We start from the raw sequence: 16896 nt of genomic DNA, 5'->3' as shown, positions 1-16896 counted from the left end.
CCTTCCAAAAAGTGAAGCGGGTCTCACTCACAGTGTCGCCGCGCAACCAATTCGTAATAACAATTTCATTATTACTTTACACTATTGCGAAGGCCAGGAAAAAAATATATAAGGATAATGGCGACGACGTCGTTTATCATTTACAATCTGGCCCATATTTCTATATTGGGCTGTAAAAAGGGCCCAAAAAATTCATGATGACATGGCGGAACATGATTGGCAATTTCACGTAACTCGAAAGAGAAAACGCCCGTAGAGGAACTAATCCAACTTTACCCCCCAAATTTAAAAATCAACCCCTCCCTCACCCTCTCGTGTGTGCCCTAGCAGAGAAATTAGGGTTTTTTTTTTTTTTTTTTTCACTGTCAAAATTTTCGCGCGAAAATGGAATCCGAAGGTAGCCGTTGGATAATTGTGTTTGTTTATACTACTAATTCCTTCGTAGATATGAATTTGAATTATTTTTTAAAAAAATGTCGAATTTTTTTGAATTGAATTATGAAAATTTCAGGGCAAAAAGCCTCGTTGAACCCATCGGCAATGCTCACTTCTCTTCTGGGCAGGAGAGCCAAGCTCCACGAAGAGCTTCGAATCATCGAGAAACAGGTAAATTTTCCTATTTTTCTATTACTTGTTCAGGAATTTAATTTAGCAATTATTAATAATGGTTTTTTTTTTTTTTTTTTGGGATGAGTAACAGTATATTGAAATTATGGGTTTTTGAAAAAAATGCAAAAGGGGGTTATAGTGCAAATGGGAACTGAATGTGAACATGAAAGGATTGGTGCTATTCTTAAACCAATGCAAAAATATGTGTTAACATTTGGAATTTTGGACCCACTTATCTTTTATCAAGTTCTGTTTAGTTATCTGGATTAGTTGCTGTTGTACTTTTTCCGATTTGTGTTGCATGTAACATAGCATCCTTTGTTCAAATTTGTATATGATTTTGTGTTAACTGTGAATGTGTACATGTATTCGGTTTCAATAATGTGTTGGTAAATCCTAGTGCCAAATCATCAAAAGTGTCTCATTTGGGTGGTTGTGTTATTTGAGTGAAACTTGTTTCATTGGAAAGTAGATATCTAGCACTTAAAAATGGACACAAAATTGACCCAATTGGGATTTTTAAATGAGTGATAAATGGTTGTTTGAAATTGGTACAACTATGCTTTCTTGAGTGAATACTGTAATAGTTAAAACGAGACATCACTCAAACATGAATGAATTTGTGGCAGTTTGTTTCCTTGTTTATCCGATGCACCCAAACTCTTGAAGCTTCTTGCTCCAACAAGGTTACGCCTAACCTTGTCTTCTCTAGCTTTTCGGATCATGCAATAAGCTCCATATTGCATCTGCCATCCTTGGCATCTTCCAATGCTTCCCAAGTTTCAAAAACACTCTCAACACTTTGAATGGGTGTGGGTAGTGTTTGGGTACAAATCTCCTCTCAATGGGTATAACAATGGGAGAGGGAAGGAGAAGAGACTACAAAGATTTCTTTCTAAGAATGAGTAACTCTCTCTAATAAGGTGGGTGTGTTGTAGAAACCTTTCTTAGGGTTTTTCTCTCAATAGGCTCCCTTTTCAGCACAATACATTTCATGGGTATAAGGGTATTTATAGTAGGGTATAAGAGGAATGTGAAAAGTCAGTTTTCAGTAAAACAGGGCATTCTAGTGACTCAGCCTCATGACTGGAATGAGTCGCGAGTTGACTGCCAGGCCAAACTATACTTTTTGTCCTGTAGTGCTCTTGCTGTTGTGACCCTGCAGTTTCCTGCGGCACTTTGGCGACTTGCCAGTCACGAGATCCAATTGCGAGACTCCTCTTGAATGCATACAACTTGAGTTTCTTCACTCTCTCACACATAACCCTTACATTATTCCCACCTAAATACGGGGTTTCACATGCTGAATTACAAGCAAATTTGGCACGGAATAAAGCCAACATATGGATGATTAAATTCAACCTTATAGTACTGATATTTCCAATCTTCGAATCATCCTGTCTATCACGAACTTGCTGCTCATAAACTCTCTTTTCCCAATTTCCGTACAAAATTCTTTCATTAGTGTATATTTTCTTATTCATATTCATATTCATTGTGTAAGTATATTTCTAACATGAAATAATTTGGATGCAAAAGCAGGATAAGATAAAAATCCAAACCAAGGACAAGGAGCAAGTCAAAGTCAAACCCCCCGACAACCCACCACTGTACTGGATCGAAATCTCCGACTCTGTCTCTCGCCGCTTCCATTTCCACCCGGACGGTCAACTCTCCGTTAGTTCTTTCATTTCTTTTTCTATATCAAATTTCTATTTCCTTTTAATCACTCTTTTAAAAAAAAAAAAAAAATTGATTTTAGGGTTTATTTTATTATTAATAATTGTAGATGAAGCTTCTGGATGATTCTAGATCAGTAATTCATAGAACTGTTGACTCCTTTTTGAGCAAATTTTTCCCCTCTGGATATCCCTACAGGTTATATAAATTTTCACTATTTACTCACACATATATATATATATATATATGTATATATTAATAAAAATCTAAAATGTAGTAAATACTTTGTGACAGTGTTAGTGAAGGTTACCTTAGATACACGCAGTTTCGGGCGTTGCAACACATGACCAGTGCAGCACTCTCTGTGTTATCAACTCAGGTCTGTTTTAATACTCATACGTAGTAAACTTACATTTCTATACTATATTGCAATTTGGCCTTTAGATTCTAAAATGTTTGAATTCCTTTTTTTGATTTTGTGTAATTTAGTCGTTTCCTCCAAACTGATGATCATGCTGTCGTAGAAATTGATGACATGGCAAATGTTGAGAAGATTCATGTCAAGTCATCTGATTTTGTGACTACGTACCCATTTGGATTCAACTGAATGTGGTGTATATGTTTTGTGTTTTCAGACTTTTTTTTTTTTTCCCCTGCGCATGAACAGTAATATCACATGATTTTACTGTGCAAAGGACAAAAACACTGTTCACACATTGTTCATGGGTCCCACGACACTATTTACACATTTAAAAATTATTTTGCTACAGTGTCTTCAGTTTTCAGTTTTAGCAAAAATAAGTTCAATCCAAACAGACCCTACATTGATCACATTAAAACTCAATGACTACTTGTGAGGCCAAATGTATGCTCTAGGAAAATTCAAAATTTACAATATATATTTATATATATAAAGCTTAAGATCAATGAATGAGAGTGAGTGATGGTTTTTTTTTTTTTTTGGAATAGATTACTTGATCTGTAGATGATAAGCTATATTCATGATGTCATAAAAATCAATGTCGTGGAAAATGTTGAGAATGTTTGTGTCAAGTCATTAGTTTTTTTTTTTAATACATTTCTTACAAATAAAAACTTAATTTGGATGAGAGTGGAAAATACTATAAACTTTAGAGGCCAAATATATACTATAACAAAATTTAAATTACAATATGTATAAAGTTCAGGAACAAAGATCTTTATTTATTTCTAATGCATGAATGTAAATCTATTTCTTGGGCACTGAGAGAAGGGCTTTTTGTGTTTAATTTAATAAGTTGGAATAGATTATTTGATTTATAGACGAACTATATTCATGCTTGATTTTATTTTTATTTTAAAAATACACACATGAATTGAAAAACATGTTACTGCCATTTATTTATGCTATTTGTTTTATATGCTTACTACTTTGCAGTCACTGCTGTTTGCTGCAGGTTTGCGACCCACACCTGCACAAGCAACTGCCGTAAGTTGGGTAAGTTCTCATTGTGTTTGTTAATTGTGGATGTCTAGTCCTGACTGCATTCTTGTTGAGATTTTTCTGTTCCTTTTGTTGGCATGCAGATTTTAAAGGATGGGATGCAGCATGTAGGGAAGCTCATCTGTAGTAACTTGGGAGCTAGAATGGACTCTGAGCCTAAAAGTTGGAGGATTCTGGGTTGACATCTTTGGCTCTAGAACACTGGTTTTTCCTTTTTTTTGGGGGGGGGGGGGTTGGTATTGTATATGCTCTTTTCTCTTTATGATGAAAGTGCATTATAGTTGCATTATATGAAGCTTTTGGTAAGTATTTTACTATTATGAGGTGCCTAACTGGAATGAGCCTTCCATCTTGCAGCTGATGTGCTTTATGACTTGGGTACAGGCTTGGAAGTTCTTTCTCCCATGTGCCCACATCTTTTTCTTGAAGTTGCAGGCCTAGGCAATTTTGCAAAGGTATGATAATGTCTTTCATAAATCATAATATATTATATAATATGTAATATCTTATTTACTATTCAAAAGTACACAATATCTTATTTAAATTAATTAATTAATTAATTAATTTATATATATATTTTTCAATTTATAATTTTCTACTGCCATCTGAAGTTATGTTATTGTTTTGACTATAACCATCTATATCTGAATGAAAATTATAGAGGAACTTCTAGCGGACCTTAAATCATCTCCCCCCCCCCCCCCCCCTTCCCCTCTCCCTCCAACACACACACCCCTATCCATAATTAGTGGAAGTACTGCTCAAATAACAATTTCTCCTTTCACAATAATGGGTGGAGGGTGCGGTCGTGGGTTTAATCCCCACTGGGTGTGTTTAACTAACTAATCAAAAAATGAATTCCATATTGAATCTCTCTCTCTACCTTGAGTTTACAGGGAATGGCAGTTGTTGCAGCTAGAGCAACAAGATTGCCAATATATTCTTCATTTGCCAAAGAAGGCAATCTTAGTGATCTCTTTGCAAAAGGGGAGGCCATCTCTACTGTTTTCAAAGTAGTTGGATTAGGAGCAGGAATATTTCTAGCATCTACTGTTTGTTCGTCAATGCAAGGAAAGGTACAGTCTCTTATGAATGCCTTGTTTCCTAAATTTCAGAACAGTGGGATTATTATATTTAATTTTATTGATATAAGTGGGTCCTACTAGTTATTCTTTCTAATCTAGCATATCATGTAATGAAAAAATTTCTGACTTATTGGTATCTGTTAATGGAAAACCTGGGAGGGTTGATATCAAGTTAATTAATTGTATGCTTAATCCAAATACAGAATCAACAGGTAAAATGTTTCCTTACCAAAAACAAAAAAAATTGAAAGCGTCAATAGCAACAACAACGTGGATTTAGAGAACATAGAGAGGATTACATGATACTTAGTAATTTGAACGCTACTTTTTTACACTTTTATTTTTAATGCCTATAATTCACTGATGGTCTCACTGCTATCTGTGGTCAATGGCCCGTAACCTATCTGAATGAGTAAGCTACAAAAATGGTTCTCATGTCACATGCTCTACTTTATAATGTGGTTTATCCAAAAAATATAAAAAGTAAATAAATTAAACTCGTAGCCGTAGGAGTCCTAAAAGTCATCTAGTAAAGTCATGACAAATCAGAAGGTAATGAGAAGCCGGTTGAGAAGTTGTCAGTCTAACCATTGTATCTAGAGCACTGCTAAAATAGCTGATTTTGCCTCCACCCCCCCCCCCCCCCCCCCCCCCCCTTTAGTTTTTCTAAAGTATAAGTTAATTTTGGTGAGTCTCGGTAGCAGCACTATTTACTAGTTCTTGGCCTCTTGACAATAAATATTAAGTTTTTATACTTAAAATTTTGACTTAAGCCTAGATCTTTGTAGAAGTGAAACAGAGTATGAATATCTTTTCAGAATCAAGATATAAAATTATTAAAAAAAGATATGATATGGTATTAAATTTATGATCAGGTTGAACATTAGGCCATCTAGAGGTGCTTGAACGAGTTAATATTTTTTCAAGTTTTAAAGCATGGTGGATGCGATTTATGTAGTCCAGTTAGAGGATTAATAGTTCACACGAATCAGAAAATTTTTCTGTTAATCTATTTTCTTTTTGGAACTGCAACAAGTCATCTTATTTTCATAGGAATCTTGTCTTTGGTGGTTCTGAACTCCTAATTATTTACAGTTTCTTTCAGTTGGTTGTTGGGCCTGTCCTCTCTGTCTTACATGTATACAGTGTTGTTGAAGAAATGCGAGCAACTCCTGTCAACACATTGAATCCCCAGAGAACTGCAATGATTGTGGCTGATTTTCTAAAGGTTTATTTTGAACTACCATATGCAAAATAGATATATGTATCTCTCTATATGAAAGGGTAAAATTTAGGTACAGTTCCGATAGTGATGTATTTCAGGTTCTCAAATTAAATCCAACTATGTGGTTGCATTGACCAATGTAACATATGGTTGAATTTAATTGTGCACAGGGAAAGATGATACTGTTTGTGTTGCATTGGTCAATGTAATCACACGGTTGCATTTGACTGGTGAACTTAAGGTATAATAAATAATTATATCTAGGTTTTGCCCATATACTAAAATGTCACCATCTAATATATCTTTTGATTGAAATCCAACCAGGCAGGAAATATTTCAAGCCCTGCTGATCTAAGGTATGGAGAAGATCTCCTATTTACTGGGCGGCTAATAGAAGATGCTGGAAATGTTAAAGTGGGAAGGGCTCTGCGCAAGGTTGTGAAGCCTTCAAAACTTCGGGAATTGAAAGAAATATTCCCAGAGGAGAAGTTTCTGCTATATCCTGGAAGTAAATGGGTTGACATGGTATTGGAAAACAATGCTACTGGTGAAGATGCATTGAGGGGGTGGCTAGTTGCTGCATATGCTGCACAGATTGAGAAGTCCTCTCATGTGCCAAGTGCTAGAGCCCTGCAAGAGGCTTATGACAAGATGAATGATATGTTCTCTCCATTTTTGTCTGAACTGCAGGCCAAAGGATGGCATACTGATCGTTTTCTTGATGGTACAGGAAGCCGGTTTGCCTGGTAGTATTATGTTATTTCAATAGTCCTTTACTTGATTCAAGATATAGAAATTCTTTGATTACAGGGATTGGGGTTTTGGACTCTCCAAAGTGGGACTATAGTAGTGTTTAGGGAGGTAGGGATCACTTGGAAGTTGAAACTTGCGAGGAGATTGTACTTTATGTCAAAAAAGAAAAAGTGCTTTGAAATTCTACTTTTGCAGGGAATAAACGCAGGCCATTCTGGCTTTTATTTGGCTACCTTACTAATGGCAAACTTTGAAGAGTACAGGACATGTCATTTTGACATATACGGCAGGTCGTGTTGGCGTGTTGCTTCCTTGTCTTTCGCACGCCACCGCATGTACGTTTCAGAGACGTAGGACAAGAAGATCTGGTCTTGTTTAACGTAATACTCAACCAAGCAGCTGGGGGTTTTGGGTGGAAGACTTTTAACCTGTTTTGCTCTGGACATTGATTTATATTAAAAAAGGTTTAATTTTCACATTGGTCCTATATATCAAAATTCTTTATCCTTTTAAATATTTCATTTTGCCAAAAGCTTTGAAGCTCAACTTACACATTCAGGTGTTTCTAATGAGAATATTTAGAATTCAAATTCCTTCATCCCTACATAAATTTTTTTTTTTTTTTTAAGCGTCATTTTAGTTTTTAATATTTTGTTTTTGTGTTAAAAAGATTATTGCTAATAAGCGGTGAATAAAAAATCGGAGGTGGCCAAAAAAGAAAAAAAGAGCACTTATGCTAACTGGATGTCATGTGACATTTATTCATCAGGGTAAGTGTTTAATTTAGGAATTTAAACTTGGTTTAGTTGAGGAAAAATTATTAGGTACTCTCGGAGTATCATAAATGCGTACTTTCTCATCTCACATGATGGTGGGTCCTACTATGAATTTAATTAGTGGGACTCATGAGAGGAGAGAATACGTATTTATGATACTCCGGGAGTACACAATAATTTCCCTTAGTTGAGGCCTAACCAAATAAAAATTAATTTGATAAAATAAATGCATACCTTGATGAATTAGTAGTAACCAAATCAAGGTTCATTTCATATAAATAATCAAATATTATGGTTTAGACATAAAATTTAACAAAAAGAAATGAAAATTTGTTATTTTTCTTTTAAAGAAGTTCTACATTAACTTGAATACGATGATATGAAACATGCCAAGTCAATTAGCATACCAAAGGAAATCTTATTCATCCAAGAAAAGAGAAAACATATCATTAATTTTTTATTACTCTGTAGTTAGAGTTTGAGTGTGCATTGTGGAATGGGTTGAGTCCCACATTGGGTGTTTACTGGATGATTCTTGGGTTTTTAAGTGATTGTAAGGAGTTCTAATTGCAACTTGACTAGTCCTTTTGGGGATATAAGTGCAGATGTCGCTAACACTTTGTTCGGGTAATTACAAATGGTATCGGAGCAAACCTAATAACGCCAAGTAGCTCAAGGACACTCTACCACAATGTAGGCCCTGATGAGGATGTCGTGAATTTAAGTGGAGGAAATTATGAGCCCTGATAAAGACGTTAGGAATTTATGTTGGGGAAATTTTGATACCCCAAATAGGATTATTTAGGTGTGTATGTGGACATATGTTGAATTCCACATTGGGTGTTTACTAGCTGAATCTTAGGTTTGACAACTCATGACACTCTTCAACGTGCTCTAGCCCAAGAAAGTCTATGTGCTCAATCACAGTAACTTCAATACCTACAGTGTGTTCTTGTTCCAGGCCAATAGCTACTGGCTCTTGTGGCTTTGTTTGTACTTTAGTTTCCATTGATTCAAGACTTGATAGCTCTTTTTTTTCGGTTGAGGCTTTAGTATCCTCCAATTTTGAGAGTTCTTTCATGGCCTTATGAGATTCGGAAAACAACTTGACCTTCTTTGAAACTTCGTTCATCATTTACTGTAATTCTTTCAATATTTCTCGTAGATCATAGTCTCCCATCTTAACATTGATGTATTTGATACCACTTGTTAAGAACCCAATGCAAAGTGTATGGAAATGAATAAGAATTGCATGAGATTTGACTATATTCATAACAATCACTCTCCAATGAATTATTAAGTTCTGGACAATATATTTAGTTGTTTATATTAAAAATAAAAATATTGAGAACTTTAGTTCAACTTTGATACTTGATTATTTTAGTTCTCTAAAAGAGCGAAGACTACAATTTTAATCATTGAATATTTCAAAAGTCGATTGTAGATTATTTTACTTCTCTAAAAGAGTGTAGACTACAATTGTTATTGTAGCTGTCTTGTTTATCATTGTAATTTCTTGATATGGATGTTCAGAATAGTAAACTTTCAGATGGTTCTTACTGGGAATGGATGAGAATTAAATGAAAAGGCATGGGAATTGCATGAATTTTGACTAAATTTGAGGTAATCACCCTCCAAAGAGTTATTGAGAGAGAAAGACATCCCATGTTAAGCCATGGTAGGAATATGTAAAATTCTTCCTAATTATCGCTTTCTTTTCCCAAAATTCTTTTAATCTTTTATCGTTATATTTTTAATTGACTTCCTTTTGTTTACGAAAAAATATAATTCTTAATTCTTGTTCATGTTTGATTTCACTCAAAATAGTGTTATTAATTCAATATATTATTTACCCTTATTATAATTTAGTTTTCACAGTTTAGGTTTAGAACTATTGATATAGTTTTTAAAAGAAAACATATCAACAAGAATTACCTTTGAATTCTACAACTGAAACTTCAATTCCCAAAGCGCGTCCTATGAATCTCCAAGGAGGAGTTTTTGTAGACAATTTAGTTGTCTACATTAAAAATGAAATTATTGAGAACTTTAGTTCAGATTTGATACTTAATTATTTTAGTTCTCTAAAAGAGTGTAGATTACAATTTTAATCACTGAATATTTCAAAACTCGATTGTAGATTATTTTAGTTCTCTAAAGTAGTGTAGACTACAATTGCTATTGTTGTTGTCTTGTTTATCTTCATTTTTCTTTTTCTTTTTTCATATGGATGTTAAGAATATATTCCTTAACGGAGACTTTGTTGAAGAGGTTTATATTTGAGCTTCACTAGACTGTACACACCCAAGCAATAAAGTTTAGTGCCCCCAAAGCACAATTTACCTTTTTTTAGTTTTAGTTTTGCTATATAAAAAAATTTCCTACAAAAGTTTAAATAATGGTTAATTAAGAACTGACCCTAAATAAACAATAAATTAAAAAAGGGACAGTACTTACCCAAAGTGTGTTCTCTAATCTATATTAAAATGAATATTATATTACACTTATCAATTATCAAACTTCATAATGAATCATCAAAACATAAATTAGCAAACGTAAGTATTGTTTATTACTATTCTTAAAGCTGTCTTGTATTTACATATAAGCATAGTTTTCATATAGAGTGGATATTCTTCTGTTGGACTGTGCCTTGTCTTCGACTTAGCACTACATTAGAAAGTAAACTAAGTTATGTCAATTTTTGTAAAGGAACACAGCTAAGCTTAACATGAACAGAATGGTCGTATATAAGACAAAACACATACAGAGAGAAAGTGAGAGAGAGATTATATATTGTAATTTAATTGGGATTTCAAAGTGATGGTTGAGTGCTTTTCTTTAATTTGCACTTTTTAAGATTAATTTATTAATTAACATCAATTTCTATAATATCTTCTTTGCTTTGCTTTGTTTTCATGTGTTATTAAATGAGAGATTATTATTGGAATACGGTCGGTGCGTTGTCCAAAACCATAGGCTTCTAAAACTATGGGCGCAAAGCAAACCCCCTAAACCACGGAGATTGAAGAAATTGCTTTCGTCTCTCCTCAGTACATGTAGGAAGCCTCCTATAACTCCCAGGCTTAGCCTCCCGTTTTATTCTAAGGTTTTATTTTTTCCTAAATTTTATTTTTTTTGTAAATTGGTTTTTCATATATATATATATATATATTTTAATGCTTAGGGAAATTCAAAGTTGCCAACCAATAAAATTCATTTGGAAAGTTATGCCAAATACAATGGTTAAGAGAATTTATGTCATTTTTTCTCCCTCTTACTGGAAATAAATCTTATTCTCCCATTATTGTAATTATCAAATTATGAAAAATACAACTATTAATTTAATTTATAAAAAAAAAAAATTATATGTAGAATTTAGTATTAAATAATTGTCATGTGTCAATGTTTTAACAAGTCTAATGCACAAAAGTACTGAATCTAATTCTTGTCATGCAAACCCATAATAACACAACAAATAATTATAATAATTTATTTTTGTAGCAAATACTTGTTTCGTATGAACATGAAAGACATACACTGTGCACACAAAAGAAGAAGAAGAAGAAAACATTGCAAGTTGGAAATTGAATAGGATGTGAAAAAAAAAAAAAAGCAACTAAACTGGGCAATATAAGCACAAATGCACAATCTTGGTGCAAAGGTTAACGACTCAGCCCTACCTTGGTATAGCCCATTATTGTTGGGCTCACTGAGAAAAGCAGTAAAGCCATTTTAGTTATGCATTGAACTTATTACTCAAATGACCAATTAATCAACACAGGTCTTTAGGGCTATCATTGGGCCCAGCTAATTTGGGCATCCTTATTAGTTACTACTCGCCATTTTTTTGTTTCCTTATTCCTTATTCCATATTACTCCTCACCAATTAATCAACATCATCTTTGTCTTCACAACTTAATTTCTTCGGCTTTCCCAACATCATGCTCTCTATCATCAGGTGAAGATAATAATTAGTTTTTGATATAGGTAGAGTTTGAATCTCAAATATTTTATTTGACGACAAATAACTTTATTAGTTGAGTTAATTAGAATCCACAAATTATATGAAATTTTTTTATTATAACATAATTCTAGTTGGATTAGAATTTTAAATTTCCTAAAACTTAGGTAATAGATAATTAATGATTGTAAACCGTTGTCGCAAGAAGATGATAGGTATATAGAAAGAGGAAGGCGGCTCTCATGCAACAATTCTTTTCAATGTTTATGTTTAACGATTTGTTAGACAGGTATGTATGTCACAATATCATGGCCCATGAGTTCTTAGGATGCTCTAAAATATAGAGACTCAATTTTGTAACTCACTCATCGTTAAAGACTTTGTAATTCAGTGACATTGCCTCCTCTCTTTTACGAGGCAAAAAAAAAAAAAAAATTCTCCTTCCATTTTAGTTTTGCATTGAACTTAATTATTACTTGACCGCCAATGGCCAATTAATCAACATGGGTCTTCAGGACTGTCATTGGGCCCAACTTATTTTGGCATCCTTATTCCTTACCCTTACTTACCCCTCACCATTTTTTCTTTCGCCTTTTCTTTTAAAAAAAAAAAAAAAAATTCATCTTTTGTGGTGGCTTCATTCCAATGCCATGGAACATCATCATTATCTTCATCTATGTTTAGCAAGAAAATTAAGATTGTCCCACAAACCATCTTTTAAATTTAATGATATATACATCTTTAAATTTATAAAATTTAATTTAATCTATAAAATAGATGAAATAGACAGGACTTGAAATGGAGATGATCCTTTTCCTTCATGATCACCTCTACCCGGTACAGAACATTGTATTGCATGGCTTCCTCTTGAGTCTTGACTCAGCCTTTCTTAAACTAATTACCGTTGGTAGTGTTGTAGGAAACCTAAGAATGGTAGATTGTTGAGGGGCATTTCTCTAAACTTTAAGAATCAGACTCTAGGTTTATTGTTTCTTTACAAACCTCCTCTTGTCACTCACTAAGTCACTATCTTGTTGCTTTGGCTACTCTTGTTTTGGATTGCAGAGAATTAAATGTGCAGGCCATGGAGGGTGGTTTCATGTCATGCATGCATACCGTGAAACATACTTTTAGGCAGACATTTTGGCAAAGAAGGGCAGAACCCAATATGAACAACTTGTAGAATATCAACAATATCCTTCTTTTTTTTTTTTTTTACGTTTTGTTGGACTTGAGGGATTTGGGTACAAACTAATTTTATTCAGTATGGTCCTACTCCTATGCTATAAATTTTGAGTGGCCAAATAAAAACAACAAAAAGGAAAGGCCAATTTAATGGCACATGCAATGAAGAATATAAAAACCATATGTACATTTTAATTAGTCAAAATAATTAATTATATCTGAATTTGCTAAAAGTAATATTTTCATATTTATAGTTATATCAATATTAACCATTTAGGTTATGTTTAGTAACAGTTTTTGTTTTCTATTTTCAAAAACTTGTTTTTGGGAATATAAAGAAATTTTTTTTTTTTTTTTTGAAATCAAAAACATGTTTGGTTAGTTGAAATTAAAAAGATAGTTTTTTGAAGAAAAAATAAGAAAATACTAAAATATGTTGTTACTAGGATTTGAACTCTAATGCTAACTAATTAAATGAGATAGATTCATTAAATTAAATGTGTGTTTTCATTGACTTTTGAAAATTAGAAACTGAAAACAACATTTTGCATGTTTTCAGTTTCCTTCACAAATTGAGTTTTGGGAACAGTTTTTATTTTCAATTCATTTTGGGTTCCCAAACAAGATTTTTAGTCTCAAAAACAGAAAATTATTTTTGGAAACAGAAAATAAAGAGAATAACAGTTACCAAACATATCTGTAGCTTCCTTAGCTCCCTTCAATAGGATAAATGAATTTATTTTCCAGTATTAATTATTTATATATAATGAAAATTTAAGGTCATTTTTCTAAAATTTATGTAAGGAATAATTGATTTGAAATAGAGAAATACTACATTCACAATATTTACATAAATTTTTTTACAACAAACTACGTTTCTGGTCCCTATCCTATATATTATATTTCAATTTGATTCATATCCTTTCAATTGTGTTAATTTGATCCCTAACCTTTCAGTACTGTGATAATTTAGTCACTGCCGTTATTTTTTAGATGAAAATTAATGACGTGTCTAATGACTAAAATAAAAAATTAGCTTCCTAATGTGAGAATAAATTAAAATTTTATTTTGGTCGTTTGCCATGTCAGCAATTTTCATCCAAGATATCACAGTAGGGGGTCAAATTGACACATTTGAAACGTTAGGGACCAAATTGAAATATAGTGTAAAGGATAAGGGCCAAATTTGTAATTTACCCAAAATCTTAAGTGGCAAGTTGTTATAGATTGTTATTAGTGGACAAAAAAGTAACTTTAGTGGTAGATTCAAATGGGTGTGATTCCATGTGATACACCTAATATGCACAACCAGCTCTTGCCTTAGCCAAATTAGGCAACTACCTCCAAAATTCCAAATTGTGGAAGACCCCTAATTTTATCAAATTAGGTAAGTTCTTTGATTCCCAAACAAATTTAAAAAAAAAATTATGTAAAATGAATAAATTAAATTCTAAATTGTAGCCAAAGAATTGGGGGAGACGTCTAAGAGAAGAAAAATCTGGAAAGGAGGCTAATAAAATTTTTTTGGTCTAAAAGGAGGTTAATAAATGTTGATGGCTATTTTGGAAGCCCAAGTGGAAGGGAGAATCCCAACAGCACGGACAAAAAGGAGTTGGCAAACGGATAGAAAACCCATTAAGCCCAAGTGGCAGGAATAATGGATCATAGGCCCATGCGATAAACAAATGAGTTTTGAAGGGGTAAATGGGCTTAAAGGAGCCCGGAAAGAGAGAAAAAGCAAACCATGGGCAGTATATGATGTGGAAAAGTGAGAATGGGCCGCGGCAGACCCAAAATAATGAAAGCAAAGAAAGTAAGGGGTTGATGGCAAGCCCATGAACCCCAAGGATGAGGAATAACGTAATTGGGTCGGGGAAGCCCAAAGAATTCAATAAAAGCCCATGGTAATGCGAAGTTAGGAAAATGGCCAAGGAAGCCCAAGGAAAGCAAACGGGCCTAAGATGCCCAAGAGAAAACAAATGGGACACAGGAGCCCGTTAGTAATGTAACACAAGAACCAATGGTCCTGCTAGGCCATTAGGGGAAGAATAAACGGCAGGCCCAGAGGGGCCCAGCCAGATTGAAACAAAACAACTTTGCAGTAGGAATGATAGAGTGGTATGACAGGAGATAGTAGCAAGAAAAAGCAAAGCCCACCAACAAGCAAGGCCCAGCCCCGAATAGGGCAAGCCATAAAAAAGGAAAACCAGAAAATGGTCAAGAATGGATGGCAGACTGTGCAAACCAACCACGGCAGATGCATGAGCAATAGGCAGATTTTGGACATATATGGAAGAGAGGCACATGCAAGGCTTAGACCTCACCAGCCTGTACCCAGCCAATACAGGACAGGGTGAGGTCATGGGTCAGAGGTAAGAGGGCATGGTCTGGCGATGGGGAGAGGGGAAAACCTATTTTAAGGTTCCTGCTAGGGCTCTTTTGGGGGAAGTGTCCTACTGGGATGACATACCACTTAAAGGGGCAAAACTGAGCTAAAACCACTAGGTGCATGCCATGAAGGATAGAGAGAGAAAAGGCACCCACACTGTAGTAGGAAAGGGTGCTACGGTAAACAAACAAACAAAATAGCTTTCTTTTGTCTAGCGATGGGGAGTGGCATACAATTGGACCAGTGGTAGTCGGCAGGTACACAGACCAGACAAAGGTGGTTAAGGGCTAAAATAGTAAAATCTGGTCACAGCAAGCACTATAAAGAGGCCCTTGTCGTGTACAGGAACAACAACAAGAGTAAGCACCACGGTACTGAAAACTTGAAAGTCAGGAAATAGAAATAAGGATTAAGAAAGAAAAAAAATAAGAAAAAAGGGAATATTAGAAAAAGGAAAGAAAAAGATAGAGGGTTAGAACGGCAGGCATGCACCAATATGTTAATTCCCTCTCTCCCTCTTAAAATCTTGCTCTTTGCCGGAAAAGAAAGGTGCTCCTGTGTACCAACCATTCAGGTCCACTTCCTTCAAAGTGATTAATTTTCACGGCAGGATCTCCTTGAGAGATTATTCACTTTGAGAAGAGGTGTTCTTCCCTCTCTGGTTTTGGTCTTGCGGATCAGACTTGATCTAATTTATTTACTCTCTCAATCAACTCACATAATACCCACTTGTTCCCCTTTACCTTTCTTATAAAAATAATTGTTGTTAAAACTGTAATTATCTTTTTTTTTTTTTAAGTAAGGTTTATCTGTTCACCTTAATAAAGATCTCAAAGTATTTGATTTTATTATTATTATCGAATCTGCCTACCACAACTCATTTGAAACATTTTTGCCTGCCGTAAGCGTGCTCCTGGTAGACAAGGCATAGTTTGTGCACAAGTCGGATTAAGTTGAATTGTAATTGGACCAGTCTCAACTCCCTTACTCAGAACACTCGAGCCCAATACCGCAGGAGGCAGCCCAGCTCACTTTAACCACAAAAAGGCCCACTACAATAAACTAAACTCGAAATATAGCCAAAAAATAAGGAAACAATTATGCCAGAAATATAGCAAAAAAACATGTCTAAGATAAAATTAAAAATTAATAAATAAATAAATAAAAGTCAGGAAAGGAGTTTGTGACCTAGGAGCTGAAATCTCTCTCTCGACAAAACATAAAAATCTCAACAACAAAAAAAAAAAAAAAAAAAAAAGCTCAATTTTTTTCCCCTTTCAATCTTCGCTTAGGCCCAAAATGCATAGAGCCACCCCTGCTAATATGCATCTTAATCAAGCCATCAATCAATAGAAATGAAAGATAATCACATATAATACCCTCACATATATTTGTGATCTTGACATGATAATTCTAGGAAGAAGAATACTACGCATACTCTCAAATATATTTGTAATCTGGACATGATTATAGGAAGAAGAATACTACACCATAATTCATATAAGCATGATTCATTTCTTTATAACCACCTACATCCTAACGTTCTGGCACAAGTTAAAGGCTCATAATCTTCTCAAAATCTTAGTAGAGTGTAAGGTCCCCAATTCCCCATCACTTTCAACAATACCTTGTGGGTAACATAGATTAAAATTATAGAATACATGTTGTATATATATGTATATACATGGATAGGTTGTAATAATAATGTTTGAGTTTGAAGAATATTGTTTCATAAAGTGAAAATTCAAGT

At 34.1% G+C, this 16896-nt stretch overlaps 1 protein-coding gene across 4 annotated transcripts; it reads left to right on the top strand.

Annotated features, from left to right (window-relative positions):
* The first annotated feature begins 329 nt into the window (after positions 1 to 329).
* Positions 330 to 7351, top strand: LOC115962219 (protein root UVB sensitive 2, chloroplastic-like). 4 transcript variants are annotated; one of them, XM_031081116.1, is made up of 11 exons: positions 330 to 397; positions 512 to 606; positions 2152 to 2286; positions 2399 to 2487; positions 2584 to 2668; positions 3707 to 3766; positions 3856 to 3949; positions 4130 to 4227; positions 4669 to 4848; positions 5963 to 6085; positions 6407 to 7351. In XM_031081116.1, the coding sequence occupies exons 1-11, from the start codon at positions 385 to 387 to the stop codon at positions 6830 to 6832; spliced, it is 1398 nt and encodes a 465-aa protein (XP_030936976.1). In that variant the 5' UTR covers positions 330 to 384; the 3' UTR covers positions 6833 to 7351. The 4 variants fall into 4 exon arrangements, with proteins under 4 accessions (XP_030936976.1, XP_030936975.1, XP_030936978.1 ...); XM_031081115.1 differs by having other exon boundaries at positions 2149 to 2286; XM_031081117.1 differs by lacking the exons at positions 330 to 397; positions 512 to 606 and having other exon boundaries at positions 2140 to 2286.
* Positions 7352 to 16896: the final 9545 nt, after the last annotated feature.

This window comes from Quercus lobata, chromosome 9 (assembly GCF_001633185.2).
Source record: "Quercus lobata isolate SW786 chromosome 9, ValleyOak3.0 Primary Assembly, whole genome shotgun sequence".
Lineage (NCBI taxonomy): Eukaryota > Viridiplantae > Streptophyta > Magnoliopsida > Fagales > Fagaceae > Quercus > Quercus lobata.
This window is presented reverse-complemented; position numbering and strand designations above follow the sequence as displayed.